The 23,548-nt window shown below is 40.7% G+C and overlaps 1 protein-coding gene across 1 annotated transcript in view; it reads left to right on the top strand.

The window, feature by feature from the left end:
• tnr (tenascin R (restrictin, janusin)) overlaps positions 1-23,548 on the top strand; it is a 306,961-nt gene that overhangs the window by 238,015 nt on the left and 45,398 nt on the right. The window contains 2 exon segments of the mRNA XM_034182776.1: positions 2,360-2,479; positions 6,609-6,752. Coding sequence (XP_034038667.1) covers positions 2,360-2,479; positions 6,609-6,752 — 264 coding nt within the window.

Below are 23,548 nucleotides of genomic sequence, written 5' to 3'. Positions count from 1 at the left end.
AAACCAGGGACAAAAATGTCCAACTGGGTCTTTCTAAGTGTACTGTCTGCTGCAGTCTGTTGTGTATTATCAACTCGCGTCATGTGAAACCAACATAGAAACACAAATCCCAATGCCATATTCAGCCTTCCTACAAAACCATGAATCACGTCTTGCTTTTACAGTTTAAAAAGTAAAAAACAAAATCAACGAGGGATTTTTTTCAGTCTTTAATGTATGCACTCAGACATCTTTTTTTGCTTCACCAACTCTGGACACCATCACATTTACTTCTGTGGCGCTAATCCAGTGACATAACTGGCAATCAGGAAATGGAGGGTGATGATCGGATTATTGTAGACCTTGAAGAAGGAGCACAGTCTGTTTACAGTGAGCGTTTTTTTCCCTCAGTGATCCATCTCTATTGCCAGCTTAATTGACTTGGCATGCCTCCATTAAATTCACTTAAGCCCTTCTGCAATTACAGTAATGATTTAAAACATTTCTTTAAAAGAAAGAGGTACTACTGTGTGCTAATGGGCCACATGATTATGATTATGATTATTATTGTTAGGGTGTTGTCAACTTACAGGAAGACACTTTCATTCAAATACAGCAGTTGCTAGCACACCAATCTTCTGCAGGTCCTCAGTGTTGATGCTTCCAGGGATTATTTTGAGAAGTTCGTCGAGGCTCTATTTAATTAGGATAAGTGCTCAAATGAATATGGGCAGTGCTTCTGTTTTAAGACCACACATCCTTGAAATTTCAAGTTCTGATTCCTCATATTAAGAGAGCTTTTCCACCACTCTGTCAGGTGTATATCTTTTGGTGGGGATAACCGTATTGATCAACAGACATGCTCATACCACTTGTCCGTTGCGTTGATGTTCTAATTGCTGCAGATTTTTCCAAGTTTGCGGTAGTCTTGTTGTCTTTATGTGTTAACTCAGACTTTGATCATTTGGACATATTATATTAGCACTATTATTATTATTATTGCTATTATTATTAATATTTATTGTTGTTGTTATGTGTTCAACTGTTTCCTTATAGTAGTATAGTATACTTAAACTAGAGCTGCAGTTACAAATAAATAAATATGACATGATAGATCTGATAAACATAAAAAACATGAAAAATAGCAACGAAAAATACAATAGACTTTTAGATTTTACATTGCTATTTTTATGATTTTTATACTGCAATTGGTGGACAACAAAATATAAAAGAGAAGTATATATATATATGTATATGTATATATACAGACCAGGAAAATATCAGAGAGATACAGTTTTAGGGCCTCTTCACACATAACACGATTGAAGCCAACTAGTGCACAAAGGAGGATTTGCATGCCACTTGAAAAATCTGAGCCGCCTCAAACACCTTGTACAGCTGTCGCCACAACCATTCGCATAGACAAGTGGCCAAAAGACACCAAATGCCCTGCAAGTGCCCATTCGACCCCTCTCTCGGCAAGTGTTGACTAAATTCCAGGTGCCACACACAAACATCTAACACCGCTTGCCGAGCACTTAGAAAAGGCGGGGCTAATTGCGTTCCTGGCACGATAGCAGAGAGCAGATGACCACATTCGAGCTGTCTGTGAAAAGTGTCTAAGTGCCCCACGAGAGTGACGTAACCTAGCAACACACGTGGCATGACAGAGTGTCGGCTCCCCCCTCAACACATGTGGCGTGCGTGTGTATTGTTCATGCCCCCCCCCTGCTCCCCCTGCAACACATGTGGCATATGGGAGTGGGGAAGCACACTTGCATGAAATGCTGATATGTATGTACAGACATGTTCACATGGGGACCAGCCAGCCCCGTCTGAGCGCACACAGCATGGCAAGGAGCCACTCAGGTGATGTCCGGCCAGTCACTCACTGACAGCTGGAAATGACGGTGCACATGATGTGTTACATTAAAAACAGAGACCACAGCCAGGACAGGTATAAAGATAATTACGTCAATAACTACGTAAATACACAATTTCATAACAAATAACTACAATGAATGATCACAGAACACAGACACAGAGAGGGACACTTTGTTCAGAGATACAAATGCAGGTCTAAATATTGACAGTCCATCTCCTTACGCACTGAACTTCCAGCATTATGATAATGCAAACACGTAACATTAGAGTTGTGCTACAAAATCACTCCTTGATATACTTGGCATATCAGTTGCAGACATGCTTTTGCATAACATAATTTATTTACTGTAGTTTTATTTGACCAAACATATCCTGGAAACATCCTGGAAAAAAAAAAAAATCTTGTGAAAAGGCCTAGAATCTTTCTGCAATAAAAGTTTCTATTTCTATTGGAATTACATTTTGTTTTACCTTTCCTGTTGCATTGTATTCCTAGCGATGGACATACCAGCGGAGTTGACAGCACTCAACATCACTCCACAGGGAGCCCTACTGAGGTGGAACCCCCCTCTATCCAGTGTGGACAACTATGTACTAACCCTCACGCACCACCAAGGTAAATTCGGAATGTTTTTCAGATGGAGGCTTAAAAAAAAACAGTACTTTTGTCTTTGCCATGCTTTTGGTACATCTGAAAGCTGCAAACTGATGCATTCACATTGATGCTGGAGCTGTTCTGTCTCTCAGTTCTATTTGCTGAAGCACTTTGACACCTAGATTCCGTAATGTGTTGCATCAAGAAAGATTTACCTATTCACACATTATTTAATAAAAGCACAAATCCTTTTCATGCCCATTTTCAAAGAATAATAAACAGATTTGTACAAGGGTCTGTGAGGTGAGTGTGAAAGTGGCATCAAGGTTTTCTCACAAAGTTCTGAGATCAATGTGATGTGTCCTTCCAAACACAGGTGCTGCAACATCGTTTATTATGTTTGGATGAGCAGTTCACCGCTAACAAAAACAGGGCGATAAATGGCAGGCGAATGTTGATGTGACCTTTCAGTATTTCACAATCCCATCTAGCTAAAGTAAAGCTCATAAATATTTGGACAGTGACACCATTTTTCTAAATTCGCCTCTGTGAACAATCACAAAAGAGTTGAAGAATATTGTATTAACCATTGAGGGAATTCCTTACTGTAAGAGGCCTAAAGTAATTGGAGAAACACATTATTGTGATTATTATGAATACAAATACTCACTTTCACAGCCAGTTTTCTTCTGTCAAGTTGGGAGCTGGATATTTTGAACATTTTCAAGTCACTGTCTAATCTGTCTGTAGTAGGTAGTTTTCAAAACTGAGTGACTGCACAAGAAGGAGACCAGTGAGGGAAGCCACCAAGATACCCAAGACAACTCTGAAAGACTTATAGACTTCTTTGGCTGTGATTGGAGTCTCAGCGTCATAGTGGAGTGGCACAGAGAAGGATTTCCTCACAAGATATAAATATTTTAGCTACATTTTGCGAGTATGCACATGGGGAACTCACAGCTACTGTATATTTGATATTTTTCTTGCATGAAAATCCTTCTCTGGTACACGCCACCATGAATGAAAATGAAGGGACTGTAAATATGACCAGAATTCCTGCATGTCTAATGCAATGTTTTTGTAAAATCACTTGAATTAAAGGTGAAAGTTGACACTACAAGCATTTTGATGACTTTATTTCAACTCCATTGTGGTGTATTCGCCCTATTGAGATGCTGTATCTCATAATCCCTTGCGCGCCAGAGAGTCGCTGCAGTCAAAACAACATACAGAATCCACATGATGACGATTGCAAATGAACATTATACTTCTAAAATGTAATGTTTTATGCTTTTCATCACGTTAATAAGAGACTGCTGTATGAGACCCTGAAAACCTGCTAAAACAAATATTCCAAAATCCAAACGCAAACCGAATTTCAGACATTTTATATATTACTATGGAACAAACTGGACAAACAGAGTTGTAAAGGACAATAATCAGGATGTTAAAGAGCAAACTTCACTTTCCCCAGACTGACATGAACAGAAAGCGATTGCGGCTCACAGAAAATCCCACTGAAAATAAAAAAGAAACAACCTGAGCGTCTCGCATGTTTACATAAAACAAACACAATGACACCATCTAAAAAACGAGATAATGTATTTACGAGAGTTTTAGGCACAATATAAAAAGTGTTTTATGTTGTGATGTTAATGCTGTTGTCCATGTGCAGCGGTCAAAGTGCAGCCTTATCAGAGCGTCTCAATGCATTCCTCAATGTTACTGACATCTTGCAGTGTGGTGAACTCTTCGAAGTTTTGAGAGATTTTGCATGATTTGAAACCTTATAGGGTGAATAGAGGCAAAAAATAAATAAATAAAAAATGGATCTGGATTGCCTCCAAAATTTAATGGCCTAATATCAAAATTTCGTCAAAATCCGGGCAGGAGTTTTGACGTAATCCTGGAAACAGACAGACAGAGGCAAATAAATAAATGCAGATGATTTTATTACATCCTTGGTGGATGCAAAAATAAAAAAAATTGATCCTGACTGTTAATCTCTAAAAACATTTCTCGACCAAAGTCCCCACTTTGATCAGAAAGACAGACAGACAACGGAGAGAGCAAAAGCAGCTCAGTTAAAGGCTAAAAGAGAGACAAAAGGACTCCTGAGACAGAGAGATAAAGGAGACAGGTGGAGACCACCAGAAATAGAAAGACAGAGCTATGAAGAGAAAATGATACGGGGAGATAGACAGAAAAACAGTACTGTAGGCAGTATCATCATCATCACCATCATCATAATCATCATTATCATCACCATCATCAGATATAACAGAAAAATAAGCATTATTCACCACATTTTGAAAAATAGCCACAATTACTCTGAGTTTTCATCATCATGACTTTTGAAACATGTTCTCATCTCACACTATTATCCGAGTGGTCATGTTGGAAAAGCAAATATAATCAGGATGTTCCTCTTTAAAACTGCCTGATGGACTCAGATACAACCCTGAAATATGAGACTCTAAAAGTTTCAAAGATTTTTTTCTTTTTCAAATACTCACATATGTACTGTGCAAGCGTTAGCTTTTGCAGAGCCCATTTCAAACTTACTACTCAAACACTTCATGCCAAGCATTTTAATGTCTTTGACTCACTGATAGGAATAACCTTTTTCTCATCTGCACATTACTTAATAACGAGCGCCTGGAGGCATGCACTGAAATCTGCACTCCTCACCTCTACACATACTCTACAGCTGACTGGAATGGAGCCAAAAAGTATTTTAGACATTTTCGATACAATTTATACCTTTTGCTGGACACATGCTTGGTAACCAGCTCTGGTCTATATCCACAGAGCTACAGCGCAAACTGTGCAAAAATCTTAAGTGTATTTTTAATCAAGGTTAATAAAATTCAAAATTCATTGACTGCTGTCATGCTTCACCACATGCAATTTGGATTGAGTAACAACTAGTACATAAAATCCAAACTGTCATGGTATAAGTCAGTCAAATCCCATATAAACTTTATTAATGGTATGTAATGAAAATTTATATTTTCTGCTGAGCAAACTATTTAAAAAAATTTCAACATAAAAACAATCACTGCCACTGTAAAATGTCTACAGACTAATACATCAAACCGCAGGCCAGTAGATCGTGAAATAAACTTTAATGGGCCAGACAAACAGGAACATAGGCAATCTGATATGTCACCCTTTTTATTAAATACAATCACCATTAATTAAATCTAGAATTACATCTGCAAATACCCTGAAGAACCACTTAGCTGAAGTCAATTATTAGATACTTTCAGTTAATTAAATGGCTCTTAACAAAAGCAGTCTTCATTTTCACCTACACAATGACATAATATGCTAGGCTAGCAGCTCGCTAATATGTTGTGTGGCCTAACACAGGTGTTATCCAATTACAACTTAACAGTTATGACAGGCATTTATTTGGCCTTTATAGTGTTGTTCGACTACAGACTATATTTATGTGTCACTAAAACAGTTTATATACTTTAATAAGGAAGCGTTTGATAGAATTGGCTAATGTAGCCTGGCTGGCTAATATGACAACCCCAATTCTGGCAGTTGTTTTTAACTTCCACCAAATTTCTCCTTGCTTTGCAGTCTGGAGAATCTACAGGAAAGGAATGTAATAGCTTGGAACAGTGCGTGATGCTTTGTGGCACAGGTATCATCCTTCTTGCTTGTTGTGTGGTGAGGACAGATCAGGCAAACCCTGCAGGCGACTTTGTTTTCCTTTGCTTTATTAATCTAATGAAATCCTGCCAACACACATCCTGTCTGGTTCATTACTCATTTTAAGATGAAAATCCAACTTTATTTTCTGTATCAGTAAATGGGTTTTTGTAGACAATTTGATTATTAATCACTGAGTCATTCAGCCATATTGTGCTTTAAAATGACATACGGTAAATGGATAAATGTACCACATACATTGAGTGTATACAGTACTAGCATGCATTCAGCCATATTTTTGCAGGGCAGAAGATGAGATATTGTATGGCCGTCTGCATACAAATCACCAAAAGGACATTTCCTTCAAACCTTTTGTGATGCTGACATGAATTATTAAAGAGATATAGCTGAATGTCGAGACAAAACTGTAAACTAAACATAACATTAGACTAAACCACATATGTGCTTTACTTGTGTTTTGCAGTGACAGCTGATACTTTCCTTGTGGAAGGCAACAAGCAAGAGTACCAGCTGTCCAACCTCAAGCCAAGTACCACCTACTCTGTAGCCCTGTATGCCACCAAAGGACCCCTGACCAGTGGCACCGTCATCACCAACCTGCAAACACGTATGCGTCTATTTAAAACTTTTATGTATGAAGAAGACCTGTTACGTTGAGGTTGAAAAATTTATGTGCCAGGCCTGGATTATAAGAAAACATTTGATCTTCTGTATACATTTAGCATGCTAGCATACCATATAGTATGCAAAGGCAATACACAATCTATAGTCAGTGAACTGCCCTACTAACTTCCATAGTGCGCAAACAGACAACCAATATCTTATGCCATGTTGCAGCTGGATCCTGGTAACCAAAGAAGAAATTCCTGGGATAATTCAAGATACTTAAAAATAATAGTGGCATCTCAGGGGCTGATGAATTTTATGAACCATTTAAAAAAGTCTGCCAATGCAAAATAGAAATTTTCATGAATATGGACATGCATATGGGTCATTTGGAAACAACCGCTTTAAAGGACTGGTATAAGAGGCATAGTATGCCTGAACTGTGTCCCTACTACTTGCTTGCTTAATTCTAGTACAGTACTATAGGTACAGTTATGTAGTGTGTACTAGTCAGTGTTAAGTATATGCTGTGTTTTCAGACACAGGGATAGACTCTCATCTGCTTCATGCTGTGGAATTTGGGAACCAATGGTCCTCTGGACCTGTATAGGACATACCATGGGAAATACCATGTATTTGCTTTTGGATAAATTGGGTACACATTCAACAGAGTAAATATTTATTAATGCTTCGTTGTTCATATACATGCAGCCATTCTGGCTTGTGTATATCTGATCCTGTCAGATCTCAGAAGTGAAACAGAGTACGTACTGATTAGTACTTGGCTGGGAGACCACTTATGAAGATATGGAACTGTGTATGTATCTCCATGTATGACTGGAGTTGCGTGAGGAAGGGCCTTCGGCATACAACTTGTGCCAAATGTCAATGCAGATCTGTACTAGATGCAATAGCATATATTAGCAAGCCATCTGTGGATATGTAAGAGGGCTTGTGCCTCATACAAACTTTGGCATCTAAAGTTGTGTCTTATGGATTGATTGGGCATTGCATCCATTACTTCCAGGTATATGTCCACAAGAATTTAGTATGTGGAAACAAACACACATCTTGGATATCCACTCTGAACTCATTGTCCATAAATATATTGTCTTAAAATGAAACTTAATCCAAAGAGTATTTGAGGAAAATTACACCTAACTCACATTGCTCAGGATGATACACCAAATTAAAGCCAAACCAACAAACACAAGAGCCTGTAGTGGCACAGAGATAACCGGCTGTACTTTACCCATCTTAAACAACTTATTTTTGTGCCCTTCCCAGTTCAGATTCTCTATATCACTGAAAATGAAACCTATTCTTCTGTTATAGGATAAAAAGTGATAGCTTGAATCCACTCAGATGCTATAAGTTAAAACCCAATATCTTGAGTCCTTTCAGGTTAACTTGAGAATTCTACATATTGTCAGCCAAATATGAACATCTAGGGAATAAAAAGGGACTTTTGCTCGATCTCAGACTGTAGGTATAAAAGAAGACATCCGCTTCCAGGTGACCCACTGTACTGTTCATCTTCACTGTTGATGGTGCTATTGAGATAAGCATGAGAGGTGAAGAGACTGTTCCAGGTAAGCTCAGCTGCAGCACTGCAAACTTTGCTTTTCGGCACCCTTGAGAAATAAAAAGTTTTCAGTCAGCAGAGGAGTTCATATCCTCAAAGGAGTTCCAATACGACAGGGTATGCGTGTCCTACACTGCAGTACAAACAAAGTGCTTGTAACAGAAATGGATTCTGACACCATGCTATATGAAAGCAGGGCTGCAGAGGCTTCTCCATAAAAAGTGGGGCTGAAGACACTTTGGTGTTCCAGCTAATGTTCATGCTGTAGGTGCATATAGCACCTCATACATAAGCAAATATTCTTGGCAGGTTAAAGTGATTCTATTTTAGACGCAGATACCCTAACGCATATGTTGTTTGCCTGTGCTTCTCCACACAGAGAAAAAAGTAACAAGTAGTTTTGTTTTAGTTGTGTTCTGTTTTCACTTTCAAGGATATGTATTGCAGAAGGTCACAGTTTGAAACCTTATCCATACACTAGAGAAGGTTAGAGGGTCCAGAAGGAAGTCTGTAACATCCCTATTCCATAGGGTGCTGTTCTACTATGCTCACCCACAGGCCAAAAAAAAAGTGCAAAAATGGGATGAAATGGCTTAATCTCACTTGCCTCCTAACAGGTTGGCTTATAAAGTGCAGACCTCGCGACCTGCTTGAAAACTAAACTAAGGAGCTATGCCCTTGGCGAGAACCACAGCCAGCACTGCTTCTACTTCAAATTTGTACCCTGATGGAGCACGATCAAACAAGTTTCAAGCCATACTCACTAGGAATACCTCGTTTACAGACATGTGAACATGATTGAAGCTGTTAAGAATATGAACACATGGAAGGTACCATGCACTAACAACGATTTTGCAAATCGGGATGAGATTTTTGAACATTTGACCGCAATTTCGAAACTGTTGCAGAAGATGGCCGTATCTACTACATATGCCAAGTTTGCTCAAGACTGACAAAGATCAAGAGATCAAGAAGTTATTATGATGCTTCAAAATGCGACCCGATTTGCTATTCTGGATTAATCGGTAAGGAATGGCAATCTGTGGAATAGCTCCATAATGAACAGGTTTATTCCGCCAGTGTCCAGTGGTCTTGTTTAACAGTAACTGGATTTTCAGTATCTTCCAAAATGCCTATTTCTGTCATCAAATTTGACATACTTTGGCATTGCTATTATTAAAAGAGGACTACTTTCAACCAAACCTCAAACCATTAACTAGAAGTTCAAAACTTGAGCACAGATAACATCAAAGCTTGTTGTGTAATGGATAAAGCAGTTTAAAATTCAGTTTTTGGAATATTTTCCTAAATCTTGATATCAGTCTTATCACAAAATATGTAGAGTGTGTTTAAAAGTTCCCAGGAAACCAGCAAATTCAAATGAACTCAACCAATTCTGCTAAGACTGGTCAAATATCCAGCCAGAATTATGCCAAAAGCTGGTTGAGTACAGTAAGTCTCTGCCAAAAGTGAAATTGGCAAACGAACATTCAGCCAAGCATCAGGTTTGCTGCTTGCATAATTTTGATTCTATATTTTTGGAAATTAAAGATGTATGTTGTAAAACAGTTTCAAAGAAATCACTGCAAGTGTATGTAAACCTTTGACCATGAGTGGAAATGTATGTTTGCTATTCCAACAGTAGAAACAGTCTGATTTATTCAGATCACGTAATAAAGGTTTTTGAAGCATCTAACATATTTTTTTTAATCATCTTTAACATTTCCCTGTGAAACTCAATTTCATTCACAGTGGATTTTATTTATGCAGACAAACTCACAAAAGGTCTCAGCGACTTTTTCAGTGTCTATTACGTACTGTCTGAGATCTTCTGTGAATTATTTATAGAATGAGAGCTCCATGGACATGCAAGCGTCACTGCAAATATAGAGAAATATAATGTCAATAACAGAAATATAAAATGAGACAAAAAACAAACAAGTGAAACCAACTCTATAGGTGTCACTTGGCGACATGGGCGATGATCAAGACCAGGGTCAGTGTCTCCTGGACAGATGTAAAGGTGAAGGTACAGTTGAAAGAGGGTGTATACTAATATACTCGAATGTAATATTTAAGGAAGCTGAGGGTGAAATCTTAACCTGCATGTGGGAATGATGACATTTTCCCAGTTAACTTGACATTTATGTAATTAGCTTGATTGGAGCACACTGCTTAAAGGTCAGATTTGTAGTTTTTAAAGGTTTTTAAATGAAGGTGATGCAACACTGGTTACACAAATCATGCACAGTAGTGTTCAGAATAATAGTAGTGCTATGTGACTAAAAAGATTAATCCAGGTTTTGAGTATATTTCTTATTGTTACATGGGAAACAAGGTACCAGTAGATTCAGTAGATTCTCACAAATCCAACAAGACCAAGCATTCATGATATGCACACTCTTAAGGCTATGAAATTGGGCTATTAGTAAAAAAAAAAGTAGAAAAGGGGGTGTTCACAGTAATAGTAGTGTGGCATTAAGTCAGTGAGTTTATCAGTTTTGTGAAACAAACAGGTGTGAATCAGGTGTCCCCTATTTAAGGATGAAGCCAGCACCTGTTGAACATGCTTTTCTCTTTGAAAGCCTGAGGAAAATGGGATGTTCAAGACATTGTTCAGAAGAACAGTGTAGTTTGATTAAAAAGTTGATTGGAGAGGGGAAAACTTATAAGCAGATGCAAAAAATTATAGGCTGTTCATCTACAATGATCTGCAATGCTTTAAAATGGACAAAAAAAAACAGACGCGTGGAAGACAATGGAAAACAACCATCAAAATGGATAGAAGAATAACCAGAATGGCAAAGGCTCACTCATTGATCAGCTCAAGGATGATCAAAGACAGTCTGGAGTTACCTGTAAGTGCTGTGACAGTTAGAAGACGCCTGTGTGACGCTAATTTATTTGCAAGAATCCCCCACAAAGTCCCTCTGTTAAATAAAACACGTGCAGAAGAGGTTACAATTTGCCAAAGAACACATCAACTGGCCTAAAGAGAAATGGAGGAATATTTTGTGGACTGATGAGAGTAAAACTGTTCTTTTTTGGGTCCAAGGGCCGCAGACAGTTTGTGAGATGACCCCCAAACTCTGAATTCAAGCCACAGTTCACAGTGAAGACAGTGAAGCATGGTGGCGCAAGCATCATGATATGGGCATGTTTCTCCTACTATGGTGTTGGGCCTATATATCGCATACCAGGTATCATGGATCAGTTTGGATAAGTCAAAATACTTGAAGAGGTCATGTTGCCTTATGCTGAAGAGGACATGCCCTTGAAATGGGTGTTTCAACAAGACAATGACCCCAAGCACACTAGTAAACAAGCAAAATCCTGGTTCCAAACCAACAAAATTAATGCCTCGCAGATGTGAAGAAATCATGAAAAACTGTGGTTATACAACTAAATACTAGTTTAGTGATTCACAGGATTGCTAAAAAAGCAGTTTGAACATAATAGTTTTGAGTTTGTAGCGTCAACTGCAGATGCTACTATTATTGTGAACACCCCCTTTTCTCCTTTTTTTTTTTTTTTTACTAATAGCCCAATTTCATAGCCTTAAGAGTGTGCATATCATGAATGGTTGTTGGATTTGTGAGAATCTACTGAATCTACTGGTACCTTGTTTCCCATGTAACAATAAGAAATATACTCAAAACCTGGATGAATCTTTTTAGTCACATAGCACTGCTATTATTCTGAACACTACTGTATATGTTTTCTTTAACTAAGTCAGAGGATGGATACGTGAGCATTTTCAAATTACTGAATATCCTCAACTTCATTTTAAACATATAGAAATGCAAACAATATAGTATTCTATGATAGATCTGTCTGGAGTAGGCAGCTGTCAAAAACTGAGTGATGAAAGATGAGAACAAGTGAGGGAAGCCACCAAGATACCCATGACAACAAAAGGAGTTATACTGCAGGCAACTCTGTGGCTGTGACTGGAGAACCTACACATAGTGCAACCTTTGTGTGTGGCATAACCACTTACACAGGTTTGTGGTGAATAACTAACAGAAAATGTGAATTAAAAAGAATTAGTTTAAAGTTTAGACATTGACCAGTTCGACAATGATGACAAAGACACTAAAATATAAGTAAATACAAGAGCAATCCGAGATTTCTGACATATGCCAATTTTGATCTAGATCACCTCCAAAATTGAGTGGAGTCTTCCATACACTAATATCTAACTGTGGTGTGCAAATTTGTTGATAAACTGGGAAGTAGTTTTGATGTAATCCTTCAAAGCCTATATAAAGTGAAATCTTGATCCAGAATCCAGATTTGGATTACCTCCACAATTCATTGGAGTCTTCAATGGCCTAATATCTATCTGTGGTGAAAATTTTGTTAAAATCCGTGCAGTAGTTTTGATGTAATCCTGCTAAAAGACAGACAAATAAATGAATAAACACCAATGATTTTATTATGTCATTGGCGGATGTAATAATAATTAAATATAAATAAATATAATCATTGCAACGAAGAAAGTGTTGTTATTGGAACCACTAAAGCACAAGTGGACCCCTGAACAACAGTTCCAGGTGACAAAATCCAAAAATACTCCAACAGTCAAAGTGAACAAACAAACAAGGTGATAAACAAAAACCAACTGCCAAACCTGACAGTGAGACAATCACTTACAAATTGATGAAAACACAGGTGTAGGACAACAGAGCGTTGTTCAGGAATGAGGAACAGAAAGCAATTGACCGGCTGTGAGGGGTTGAACAGGCGTGGCTTAAATACCAAACTAACTAATGAGTGGCAGATGAAGCACATCAGGAGCAGGATGAACACAACATGTGAAGACTGAATGAATACAAAGTGACTAACACAGACATCTAACGGTGAGTAGAAAAATAAAGCAATGACAAAAATCCACAGAGGGAGTGGCAAAAGTAAACAGATGATCTGAGTGTAAACTAATAAAAGCAAACATGGACAAACCCGAGAAACAAAAGAACCACACATGGAAGACGTGATCGAAAATCTAACAGATACACGGGGAAACAACCAGTGGCACAAGGGGCAAGACCCTCGGACTCTGGCAAGTTGTCAAACACCACGCACAATTGTCAGGCAGAACCATGGCAACTGCTTGCGGACCAAAGAACAGAAAGACGAGACAGGGAGGCACAAAGAGGATCGCACCCATCCACACACAGGCAGACTACGGGGGAACAGACATGAACACCCACACGCACCACACACAGAGGACTGAGGCATGCAGAGGACAAACGAGACCCAGGGACATACTTACCCACACCCAAGAACAAAGACATGCACACGCAGACTACAACAGGCGCACACGAAGGGACACACAAGGGGCTCACACACAAATGGGACGCACATACCAGGAATGCACGTACACGGGCAGGGGTCACATGTTCACATGCACCAGGCTTCACATACATCCACACAGGACACGAAAGGCAGACACACACTCACGTACGACAGACAGGTGACAGGGACTCACATGAAGGGCACAGACCACAAGGAGACAAGACAGAACACATGACCAAGGACAAAAACACACGGGGACAACTCAAAAACCCGGCCATAGTCCAAACCCCAACAGAAAGGATATTATTTCAAGTTCTGCAGCTTCTTGTATTAACTTGTGTCATTTTGCTAAATATGTGAACTCTAAAGCAGAAAGAGTTTGGAAACACTGAGTTTTGGAAACTTGGAAACACCATGTTTTGGCGCAAAATGGATATGGCATCTATTTATCCATTATTCTGTTTGGCCCGTGAAGGAATTTACACATATTTAACATACAGGAAAATGTGCCTGTTGCCATGTCTGTAGAAAAGCTTACAAGGCCACCAGTTTAACAATGAAATCCTTTTCTAGTGTATAGTCAAGTAACACTGAAGGTCTTTAAATTTTAAAGCTCAACAAGTGATATCATTGGAATGTGAGGGAGCGACGTTTTAGTTCAGATACTCCATGGGCTATGTAGAGTCTATGTGCAACCCCCTCACATCGTAATGAAACAAGATTTTCTGGAAGCCTTAGGGCCTCTAAAATATTAAACAGAATTGTAATGGTGAAAAAATTGGAATGCAGTAGTAGTCATGTTGTACAAAGTATACCAATGTCTTATTCATCATAATAAAGCTCTTTATATCACCTTTCTTATGGTATCCATAATAAACACATATCTTAAACAGCAAATAAACAATAGAAGAAAATGGTGGTGCATTACTTATATTTGTTGGCTAATACACTGAGTCAAACTGAGTACTGTCAGATATATCCCTATAAATACTAAACACGTCTACTATGATACAACTATAGCCCATGACCTAAAATAATATATTGTGCTTTCACTGGATTTTAATCAGGATAATGGTATCATAAAATGTTGTACTGTGACTCAATATGTTCCATGGGATTTAATATTTCCATGAATATCCATATATTGCCATGTTAACATGAAATAGTGATTCTATAATCTCTTAAATCCTACTTAGAGGCTGTTCCCTAGAGGTCACTCCAATTTTAAGCAGTAGAATCATGCTGGTAGTATTTCAGTTGCTCCCAGTTATTCAGGGTCATAAGGATCTCCATTGGGATTTGACGTTTTACACCAGATACCCTTCCTGACACAACTCCAGTTCCACATGGGGAAACACACAGTCCCTGATGCTCCCAAGAGGTCTCCCAGCCAAGTAGTAATCAGGATCTACTCCGCTTAACTTCTGAGATCTGACAGGATCAGGTGTACTGTGATTTTGACTGTGAAACATATCCATGAAATTCAATGAGAAAATAAAAGACAGTGATACAGGATTAGTCAGAAAATATCACAACCTCAAAAGTGTATTTGGCCGCTAAGTGGTGTTGTACATATTCAGTTCAGCTACACCAACACACATTAGCTATAACTGACAGTATAACAACTTTGCAAATTGCTATCTCAACTAAGGAAGAGTTGTTGAGAATAAAGGGTAGAAGCTACAGTTCAATTACCTGCTGATTTTTTTTTTTTTTTTTTTTTTTGTGTGTTGCCAAAATAATTTGTTGCAGCAGCCAGATCTGAAAAATAGAAGTAGTTGTCTTTAAATAGAAAGCGTAATGCTAAAATCTGGAAAGCATTTTAGCCTAAATTAAAAAAATAGCAAATAAAAAGGCACAACCAGGGTTATTCAAACTCATTGTATTGTTTCCCATTTTTCCATTGCTTGTTTATTGATAATTAAAGAGCTACATTTGAAGTAGACTGATTTACCACATTAGTGATAGTTCCTAATTCATGTAGTAATATGCGGCATGACACACTTTGGGTTAAAGAGTAACTAAAAGTTGTTGCTATTCAGGTTTTGAGTTTCCAAATCTTCTTTTTGAGACACACTTGGTCTGTCAGTTCCAAAGTTTCCAAAGCTTTTTAAACACTGAGAATTGTTTAGGTGTCTGACCTCTATGAATCAAGAGCTCAGCGCCGCATAAAACACCTCCGCACCCTGCAGTCGCATATTTAAGCTATATCTGCTGGAAAATAGGAGGTTTTCTTCCAGAGGTATCTCTGGTTGCTGCACCGCCGGGACCCTTTCGCTCAGATATGTTGGAATCCACTTTCTGAAAAGTGCTTGCCCCTCCGTAACTCAAGAATTGTTGATCCGTCAGACTTATTGTTTTTCTCCCACAAGGGTGTCGTGTTTCTCCAACGCTGCAGAAAATTAGAGACGATTCTTTACGAGTTGAAGAAAAGGCATTTTTCAACATCAGTCAGGTTTGATGTCAAGTCCTCAGGTGCATTGCTGTCAGATTTGCTATCCTAGTTAAATAAGGTTTAGCAAATGTACATATTCTACCCTTACAAAAAAAGACAGTTATCCAAGTTTGGGAGTAGTATACCTCTTTTCATCTAGAAATAAACGAGTATACTGTTATGTGTCGGACGCAGCTAGGAGAACCGACCAGCGTTTGAAGGACCCAGTATAAAATAAGCAGAGCACGGTACAAAGGATAACAGAGTTTAATAAACATAACAGTGATGTGAAAAATATAAAAGTGCGCGGTCTGGCGTGGTGGATTGCGGTGCGCTCCCAGCAGCGCTAACGGTCCGGAGCCAGAACCGGTTCGGACCCAAGGACCCCGCCGACACCCCCCAGGTGGCCGCAACAAACCGAGTCTGTGAAAGAAGAAATCATTATGGGAGTCCACACTCAACACACAGAGAGACCACTCAAAGGTGTACAAACAGCAAACACTTCCTGGCTTAATTGCAAATCAGCTTCCCACCCTGCAGGCATAGAACACCCTATTCACAAAACTCCACTGCAGTGAAAGCTGATTTAAACGACCAACATACAGCTCAATATAATAAGGTGTGAGGGACACCACATTTACTGACTGTATAAATGTTAGTCACAAAATCTAACGTACCTCAGGAAGTGTGCTGACGAGCGTGAGACCTCACCCCCTCCTCTTTCACAGACCATGCATCAAACCTGGACGTTCTCTGCATCCACTGATGATGAGATGGCTCTTGAGACGACGATCTCACCTGTCTGGTCACAAGGTCGAGTCTCTGGCAAATACACACTGTGTACTCCAGTCTTAAATGCCACCATGTTCCAATCCATGTAGATGCACCACAGCTGTGAGTCCTGATGAGCCGCAGGTGATCAGCCTCAGGTGATCAGGGTGAGGTCCTGATAAACTCAGCTACACAGCCACTCAGTCCCAAATGCAAGCCACCTGGAAGGAAAAACAAAAGACAGGACAAAAGACAAACAAAAAGGCAGCCAGGCCCCCCCAGCCATACAACAGTACCCCATCCTCACGGGAAGCCTCCCGGCGACCACACAAACCTGGCCCAGGAGAAACACCCCCCTCCAGGGACCATGGCTGGAAACCGTATCCGCCTTCGTCTTCCAACAGAATGGTTGATGTCTTCTCCTCTGGCTGCATCTTTGCCTTTGTTTCTGTCAGTCACTTAGCACAGGTGTGGCCAGGAGTTCTTAAACCTGTGCGGTCAGCCTTTGTCCAACCATGTTCACAGTCTGATTAGTCATAAAACAAAAAAGACAAACACAAACAACCAAAACACCCCCCCCCCCCTCCCCAGGGGACCGTCCCATCAAACCCCGGGAAGAGGAGAAAAGAAAAACACAACCCAAACTTAAGCTTACAAACAAAAATGCTAACACCCCCCCCCCCCCTCCCCAGAGGACCGTTCCATCAAACCCCGGGAAGGGGAGAAAAGAAAAACCCAAACTTAAGCTAGCAAATAAAAACACTAACACCCCCCCCCCCTAACGACATGTAGGGACCAACACCCCCCAGAGGACATCCCGCCAGCTCCAGGAGTAATAACCACAGCCGAGGTCCCTCTGGGATCCAATGTCACCCACGGGGACCCCCAGCGCCTCCCAGAGGACCATTCTATCAACCCCAGGAGACGCCTCCCCTCATGACCAATGGACCCAGCCCCGGCCGTCTATGGCTAGATGGACCCACAGCCCTTTCCCCCCCAGAGGACACCACAGTCAAACCCTGAGGGCGGAAACTGGGGGGAAAAACAAAAGGAGAAAAAAAAAAACATACAAACAAAACAACCCCAACCCCACCCCCTTGGCGCAGTGGAAACTGGAAGCACGTCCAGTGTCACCGACCGTGACTATACCCCAGAAGCCAACCGGGAGGAGTGGAACAGCGGTTATGGCAGACGGCACAAAACGGCGCCACTCCTCCGACTTCCAAACCAGCCACCAGCTGCGGGTATATCCCACTGCCCCAAACCTCAGCCACGCCGATGGCAGACGGCTCAAAGGCGCGCTGAAGCCGGAGGTGGAACAGGGAATCAACAAACACCCCCCCCCCAGGTGCAGAGGTTACCTGGGAAACGCCCAGCATAACCAAACTGCACCACTCCAGCAATGCCGACAACCTACGGCTCACACGGCTGGAGTCAGAGGAGAAGAGAGGGCACAACAAAAAACAAACAAAAAAAAGAAAAAAGAAAAAACAACCCAATTACCCCCCCCCCCCCCCCCCCCCCAGGGGACCGTCCCATCAAACCCTGGGGAGGTGAAACTAAAAGAAATAAAAAAAAAAAGACTAACAGACTAACATACAGTTGTTTGGGTCCTTTTCTGCTCCAGACAGAACTGCAGGGTCACGACCCCAGACACTAAATAGTGTACAAATAAAAACCCCACACAAAAACCAACTCAAAAAACACCCACACAAAATGAACTAACACAAAACAAATAAGTGATTTATACCGTCAAGCTCAAACAAATGGAACACACCTGTTCCAACTTAAGAGCTTGACGGTAATGTGACTCAGTCACCAACAGAGGGAGCCAGAGTGCTAAAAATGAAAAACCCCCTTTGGTGACAGAAAATAATTCATGCTGCTTTTCCTGTGAGCAGCTGTGAGCAACACACAACCAAAAATGTGATTCACCTAAATAACACCGGAGCTGACACAACAGACGCAGTAGCTATCATTACCCGGGGAAACGGGGCTACGACTGTAACACAGGAAGCACCGCGACCCGTGCCACAGAGCTCCGCCGTGCGCGTTCACCCATTACAGACCCACTCCTGCAGCTCCCGTTCAAACCTCTTATCCGGTCGAAGTGCGACGCGAAGCCGTCGCCAGTCACACTCCACCACGACCCACGGATAAGGCACAAACACAGGAACACGGCTGCACGAGCGCTCAAATCAGTATACAGTAATGGGTTCTCCAACGCGCACCATCCGGGTGGAGAGCACCCGCAACTGATCCGGATAACTTCTGAACATCTGCTGCCGCCTTCCCGGGGCGTTACCGTCTCTGCTACCGCTGGGTCCGTGATGTTTGGCCAGAGACTACTGTTATGTGTCGGACGCAGCTTGGAGAACCGACCAGCGTTTGAAAGACCCAGTATAAAATAAGCAGAGCATGGTACAAAGGATAACAGAGTTTAATAAACATAACAGTGATGTGAAAAATATAAAAGTGCGCGGTCTGGCGTGGTGGATTGCGGTGCGCTCCCAGCAGCGCTAACGGTCCGGAGCCAGAACCGGTTCGGACCCAAGGACCCCGCCGACATCCCCCAGGTGGCCGCGACAAACCGAGTCTGTGAAAGAAGAAATCATTATGGGAGTCCACACTCAACACACAGAGAGACCACTCAAAGGTGTACAAACAGCAAACACTTCCTGGCTTAATTGCAAATCAGCTTCCCACCCTGCAGGCATAGAACACCCTGTTCACAAAACTCCACTGCAGTGGAAGCTGATTTAAACGACCAACATACAGCTTAATATAATAAGGTGTGAGGGACACCACATTTACTGACTGTATAAATGTTAGTCACAAAATCTAACGTACCTCAGGAAGTGTGCTGACGAGCGTGAGACCTCACCCTCTCCTCTTTAACAGACCATGCATCAAACCTGGACGTTCTCTGCATCCACTGATGATGAGATGGCTCTTGAGACGACGATCTCACCCATCTGGTCACAAGGTCGAGTCTCTGGCAAATACACACTGTGTACTCCAGTCTTAAATGCCACCATGTTCCAATCCATGTAGATGCACCACAGGTGTGAGTCCTGATGAGCCGCAGGTGATCAGCCTCAGGTGATCAGGGTGAGGTCCTGATAAACTCAGCTACACAGCCACTCAGTCCCAAATGCAAGCCACCTGGAAGGAAAAACAAAAGACAGGACAAAAGACAAACAAAAAGGCAGCCAGGCCCCCCCAGCCATACAACATATACTTTCAGTTTGTTATGTACTTATCACAAAAATACTTTATACATTACACTTAAGCCTTTAATAGTCAACTCAACCATTTGGTAGAGCATATTGATAGCTACCACATTCTATTGAAAAATGCGAAGATATTAAAGGGTTGGAGTATCCCCCCCAAATGAAAGAATACTTAGAGTACACTGACAAATATACTGAAAGGTCTAAGCATATTTGGTGTATAGTGATGAATATTGTGGAAAGTCTAGGTATACTTGGGTTACACTGACAGTGTGTAGGAAAGTGTAAGGTCCTGGACACACAGAATAATGAACGATGAATGTTCTCAGCCACGTAGCATGAATTTTTTGTACAAGTTGACTTATTCAAGAAACGTGAGAATAGTGGCTCTTAGAACCAGATTATTCGGCTAACAAGGCTCATCTCTAAGCGTGGCGCTAATTTTGTAAAGTTCAAAATTTATCAAAAATTGCATTGGCAATTTGTATACAAGGTACTACAAGGACAAACAAAGGTATTAGAGGCATATTAGTGGTGAGTACGAGGCTGTTAGAGGCCCATTGTGAGTTACCTAGAGGCTACGTGGACTAGTCTACCTTGCTGTCTCTCATATGTGCCACGTTCAAGTCTCATATGGGCCATGAATGAGCCCCGTATGGGCCATGTATTGTAGCTATCAATCTTCAGTCTGTCAGTCTATCCTCGTAGGCGCCACGTATGGGCCACGTTGGGCCTTGTTTATGCAAACAACACGTGGCCATGACATGACCCGCCTCTATATAAGCTCATTCGGCCTCACTCTGTCACAATTTTTCGACGAACATCTCATGGTCTCACCTGCACAGCACGACAAACATGGTCAGAGGGAAGAAGACAGAAGCAGAAGGCAGGAAGACTCCAACCCGGAGGAGGGGTACAGCTTTATTTCCATCTCCTACTGCATCCCCTGCTCTGAACCCCTATCTCCAACACGACCACCGGAGGAGGGCACTGAGATAGAAGTGGACGTTGCTCCCCACCACCCACAGACAGACAGGTCTACCCCAGCAGTGGATCAGCCAAGCCAGAATGATGGTACACAGGATCAGGGGACACAGGAGGAGGAGAAAGGTGGCTGCAGGAAATGGATAAAGAGAAGGCAGAATATGGTGCTACGAGTCTCATATGTGGCTTTACGTGGATCATACATGGCTATACGAGCCATTCAAGGCTCAAATGACAGGTCAGTCGTGGCTCATGATAGGCCGATACCTAGTACATGCAAAGTACATAGAGGCACCATAGAAGCTTCTTCGCAGCAGATGCGTGACAGGTTTATATGTGGCTCATTATTCGAATAATCACTGATATTTCTGACAAATTGATACGTGGCTCATTACTCATGGCTTTATTATTCGGTCTGACCATGGCTAAGTATGCTTGGGTAAACTGACAGCTATATTTGAGTATATTGGTAAAAAATCGTAATTTAAATTAAAATCATATTCTAACTGAAAAGTGTTTCTGAAACTGTTTGGCTCTACAGTCCAGTAAATAGTAGCATACATGTGTTATTTTTATTACTAACTCAACTCGTACGTAAATTGCTATTGGTTAAGTAGACTGTATTTTTTTTTTTACTGGTTAAGTGATCCTTGGTCTGAAAAAGCTTAAGAAACACTGGAGTAGTGGTTGATAGCTGCAGCCATAAGAAGTAAGTGTCTTCAGGTAGCACATAAGTCAGTGGCTGAAAAGCTGGTTTTCAAAGTCTAGAGGTTAGGTAGGTGGGTTTGCGAGTAGGGGGTTCTTAGTTTAAATCCTTGTCAAAAGTTTCTTGGCTTAGTGGACTTTTTTAAAACTAAAAAGTGGGCTACAGGTACAGATATAACTGCTATCTGTAGTTCACTTGCACTGTAATATAAAATAGCTGTACACTCAAACTTTAACTCCTACAAGCAGTGTATTTAGAAGTATTTAGTGTATTTAGAAGTACATTTTCTAAGCCAAGAAGTGGGTCAGCTTAGTCCCAAGAAGTGTTGATGGGTGATTCTTAGACTACGGGCACTTATTATGTCCTTTGATCATATTGTATGAAAAACAGAAAAAAGGGGAAATTTCACACTTTTATAGTTATCTTTATAATGAAAGTGTGTTAAGAAATTTGTTCTAGTAGTCTATGATGACTTTTTCACCTTTTTTCAGCATCATTATATGCAAATATTGCCGTTTTGTGCTTGTCCCACACCCAGACTTTTGATCTTCAATGATAAAAATGAATGGTAAAGAAATGTTTTTTCTAATGTTTTAAAATATCTCTGAATAAAATATCAGTAAAATAATCAAAACATAATTGGGGTATTCAATGTCATACAACTGTTGTGATTTTTTTAAACAAAATGTAGTTGTCCCACACTATTACCGTAATTTCCACCACAACACTGTAATGTCCCTTTAAACAGTTTGTATGAAAGATTGTTTGGGTAGTTTCTATGGTGATAAACAGTGACATCAGAGCACATGTATATAGCGCCAAATCACAACAAACAGTTGCCCCAAGGCGCTTTATATTGTAAGGCAATGGTGTGGTGGAAATTACATTTACAAGGCCAATAGTGCCCCTAGTTAAAGAATCACCCTGATATAGAATACTTACAAGTATACTATAAAGTATACTTCTAAAGTAAACCTGAGGTTTACTTAAACTTATTTAATTAAAAAAAATTTGAGTATACTTCTTTTTAGTGTGAGTTAGGTTCAACTTTAAAATCATAAAATGGTGACACTCACTTGGCGAAGTCTGCATGAAATAATGATGGATGGGAAAACTAGCCTGGATGCAGTTCTGTTATTGTCCCACTAATTGAACTATATTGCGATATTCCAAATACGGCTACACACAAGCATCTGATCAGCGGGGACCAAAGCTTTGCAATCACTTTTTTTGTTCCATCTGGTTGATCCACCCGAGAAGTTTAATTCATCAGCGTTAATTCATTTAAAGTATTACCTCATCCAGACGGAATTGTTTACTTGCAAATCAACATGGAGTTTTGAATTGCTGTCCAAAAAAACAAAGAAAAATCTTTCTCTTGTCTTCTTTCCACAAATTGCTAGTACCCGTGCTGCCCTTCCCATCTGCTACTGTGTGTATGTTTTCGTGTGCATTGTTTACACTGTTTGTTAATGAGACATGAGATTCAGCCAAACCTATTCATCTCGCTCTCACTGTTCAAGCCTCCGTGCATGAAGACAGACAGTCTTTGCTGCCAGGATCTCAAACGACACCTGCTCACCTGTTTGGGCGCACTACGTCTTGCGTCGGTTTTATTCGGAGGGAGTGGATGACAGAAAAAGACAAATACTGATTTGGTTGGACACTGGAGACAACCACGGGTTCTCTACCACTTGGAATGCAAGTGTCTCTCCCTCCCCTCCATCTTCTTCGAGCAGCACCGCCGTATGTCAAGAGGGGATGACAAGAACAAGAGTTAAACTGT

Source organism: Thalassophryne amazonica, chromosome 12 (genome assembly GCF_902500255.1).
Source record: "Thalassophryne amazonica chromosome 12, fThaAma1.1, whole genome shotgun sequence".
Classification (NCBI taxonomy): Eukaryota; Metazoa; Chordata; class Actinopteri; order Batrachoidiformes; family Batrachoididae; genus Thalassophryne; species Thalassophryne amazonica.
The sequence above is the reverse complement of the archived record's forward strand: the minus strand, read 5'-3'. Positions and strand labels throughout refer to the sequence as shown.